Source organism: Telopea speciosissima, chromosome 9 (assembly GCF_018873765.1).
Source record: "Telopea speciosissima isolate NSW1024214 ecotype Mountain lineage chromosome 9, Tspe_v1, whole genome shotgun sequence".
Taxonomy (NCBI): Eukaryota; Viridiplantae; Streptophyta; class Magnoliopsida; order Proteales; family Proteaceae; genus Telopea; species Telopea speciosissima.
In genome coordinates, this window is record NC_057924.1 from 2365979 (window position 1) to 2369662 (window position 3684).

At 42.6% G+C, this 3684-nt stretch overlaps 1 protein-coding gene across 1 annotated transcript; it reads left to right on the forward strand.

Annotated features, from left to right (window-relative positions):
- LOC122640222 (zinc transporter 11-like) lies at window positions 1-2900 on the forward strand. Its single transcript, XM_043833373.1, has 3 exons — window positions 1-508; window positions 2203-2275; window positions 2364-2900. Exons 1-3 carry the CDS (start codon window positions 33-35, stop codon window positions 2898-2900), a joined length of 1086 nt encoding a protein of 361 aa, XP_043689308.1. The 5' UTR covers window positions 1-32.
- Window positions 2901-3684: the final 784 nt, after the last annotated feature.

Here is a 3684-nt window from a genome sequence, read left to right on the forward strand (position 1 = left end):
TTCTAAATGCAGACCTTGTGCATCTCCTTCAAATGGGACGACCACTTCTCTCCCTCTCAGTCCTTCTCCTCCTGGTCCTCTCCGCCTATGCCCACGGTGGTCACCACCACCATGACGACAACTCCGGCGTTTCGTCTGATGAGCCCCCAGCAAAACCAGAGCTGAGATCAAAAACCCTGATTTTCGTGAAGATATTCTGTTTGATTCTCGAGTTCGTTGTAACATTCGTGGCCGGGATATCTCCTTACTTCATGAAGTGGAACCAAGGCTTCCTCGTATTAGGCACGCAGTTTGCCGGCGGCGTGTTCTTGGGGACTGCTTTGATGCACTTCCTCAGTGAATCCGATGGGACCGTTAAGGATCTCGCTCCTACTAAGGATTACCCCTTCGCCTTCATGTTGTGCTGCCTCGGCTATTTGCTTACCATGCTCGCTGATTGCGTCATTTCTCATGTTTTTGCCAAACAGGGGAGCTCGAGCCGCGGTTATGTTTACCAATTTTACTTTATGTTTGACTATTGGATTAGGATTCCTCTCCCAAAACTTGGGGGCAAATAGTGTTTCATTTGGTGAATTGATTCTAATGCAGTTTTGTTGGGTTCAAAACATAGTTGGAAAATCAGGTTTTTCAAGAAGGCAAGCCCTTCTCGGAACCTAGTAAGTCGAGGAAGTCGAATCTAGACAGGACGACTCATGTATGGGTTTTTTAGGGTTGGAGTTCTTTATGAGGGAACATGGCCCTTGCACGCATAGGGCCAATGAGAGTGCACATGTTGGCATCATGGAGGACAGGGCGATCATTTCATCTCTCCTCTATGTTTACATACAGGCGGTATACTCCTCTACGGAGAACTTTTCTCCTTGTATTTTTAATATCTTCCTTCTCCATTACGGAGAGGGGAGGGATTGAGGATACAATTGCTTTACTGGTGAGAAGAAAAAAAGGGATTCATATTGATGACAATAAACAAAAATTCTTGGTTTTGTTTAATTGTAGATTAAATTATGGTCATATGGCGTTATAAAAAAAAGACGGGGGCAAAAACACCAGGCCAATAAGAATTCTGACTGACTTGGACCTGATCTAGTCATTTCTTGAACATGGGCGAGTCTTCATGACTCCTAACCAGGTTTCAAGTTGTTTTTTACTTGAGTTAAAACCTTATTTTTCAACTATTTCAAAACATAATTATTATTGATTGAATTTTGTTTGAAGAGGTCTCTGCTATATAAGTATAGTTGGATAATCAAATTTTGACTTGGATAATTCACTCAAGTCGAGTCAAAAAAACATGAAACCTGATCAAGAGTCATTAAAGGTTCACCCATGTTTAAGAAATGATCGGACCTAGTCCGAGTTAGTTCAAGCTTTCATTGACTTTGCATTTTCACTCAAGTCATGTGTCATGTGACGCTTATTGATTTGTTTTTTTATTGGTACATATATAATATTCATAGAGAATTTTTGTTCATTGTCTTTGTATTGATCCCATTTTTTTTTCTTCTCACCTGCAAAGCAACCATAGTCTCATTCCCTCTTCTCTCGCTCTTCTCTCTTAGAAGTAGAAGGGACCAGGATCCTCTACAATACCGGTGGGGCGGCAGTGCACATCCGACGGCACCGCAAAGGCCAGGTGGCACACATGGCACACATGACCTCTGCTGTACCGTCAGATGTGCACTGTCACCCCGCCGGTATTGTAGAGGATTTTAAACCAAGTAGAAGAAAGAAGATATTAGAAAAATGGGAAAAGGTTCTCTGAACTACTGAGGTAGGATAAACTAGCACCTATGTATCTCTCTCTTTTTTTCTCACATGAAATGACCTCACTATCCTCCAATGTAAAATACCATTTTAGTGCACTCATGCTTGGTGCACATCTCCATGAAGCTTGTTCACTCTTGCTTTGACTCACCAAATCATGGGTTTTGAAAAAGACGAGTCAAGTAGAAAAACCCTTTTTCCAACTAATGGTATCAAACACTTTCTTCTGTTCAAAATTGTTAAAATGTGCAAAAAAGAAAATGATTAGGGGAGTCATCTAGATGAAATTACTGATGAGGAATTAAAAATCCAAAAAATATATATATATATATTGATTATAAATTCTGTAGTAGGAAATTGAAAATTTAGAAAGAATTGGAAAGAAGGAAATTGTCATCAGAATTCTAACTATGACTTATTCTCGTTTGTTCTTCGCAGGGGTGATTCAGTTAGTAAAAAACAGCTCCAATGGCGGGGCCTCACGGTTTCAGGTAATAAAGGGAAACAGAAGGTAGATAGGAAATCTTAATCGTTCCATTCTATTTTCTTTTTAATTTTTCCCTGTTATTCTTATTGAGTTTGGATTGGGAAAGGTTCAGGTTGACGAGGCCGGGGTTGCCCAATCGGCGAAAGGGCCGCCGCCTCCAGCGGCGGTGGTGGCCAGCTCGATAGGGGACAGCGTATTGTTGATAGTGGCATTGTGCTTCCATTCGGTGTTCGAAGGCATCGCAATCGGAGTTGCAGAGACAACAGGGGAAGCCTGGAGAGCACTCTGGACTATAAGCCTTCACAAGGTGTTTGCTGCTATTGCCATGGGAATAGCGCTGCTCCAGATGATACCCAATCGCCCTATCCTTTCCTGTGCGGCATACACTTTAGCATTCGCGATATCAACCCCAATCGGGGTGGTCATTGGGATCGTGATCGATTCCACTACTCAGGGCGTAGTAGCTGATTGGATCTATGCCATCTCTATGGGATTCGCTTGTGGTGTCTTCATCTACGTCTCCATTAACCATCTTCTCTCCAAGGGTTACTCCCCTCCCACACCGGATCCGGTGGACACGCCTCATATCAAGTTCCTCGCCGTGCTATTGGGTGTCGCAGTAATTGCGGTTGTCATGATCTGGGATTAGAATTCCAGAAGGGGCACTGGCGTTAGGATTCGAAGCAATCGGACAAATGGTTTTACAAGTATCACTCATGTTATTCAATATGTGAAGGGTTTATATAGTAATTTCTTAAAATAGTAATACTTTACCAAATCTCAACCTGACTTCCCGTTCCCCTCCCTCTCCCTCTCCCTCTCCGGCTCCAGGAACTCCCAACCCCAAAGTTCAAATCCCCATTTTCTTTCCATGCTGCTTGAACCTGGGGGCGGTGTCAACTGATCAGGCTCGGTCGACCTCAATCGGGCCTAACTAGGTTTAAACAACCTCAAACCCTGCACCGTGACTCCCCGTTTAGATTATCGGGTTGGGCTCGATCAGGTTCGGACTATAATTGGGTACTAGAATCGGACCTTAACCAGCCTGTTTAACTCTCATTCAGATTGCCACCAAAAATATTGGAGTAGGCCAATCTTTGAAATGTGTACCAGAATTTGAGACACACATAACAATATTAGTGTTTGATTTCCCAGTGTTCTAATTGAATTGATCTCCCACAACCTATTCTCTCACATCTCCCTCTTTTAGTTGATTGATTTTGTGTGTCAGTGATTCGTGATATTGAACCTAGACTTTGGAGAGTGGAGAAATGGCGATACTTATCGAACATTTGAAGTACAATGCAAATGCCAACGTGTGCCGTCTTTCAAAATAACATTTTCTCCTGTTTTGATTTATGTGAATCTCATGTGGGTAATATCATTCTCTTGCACTATCATTGGTGTGATGTGCTGATTGGAGAATCCTCTTC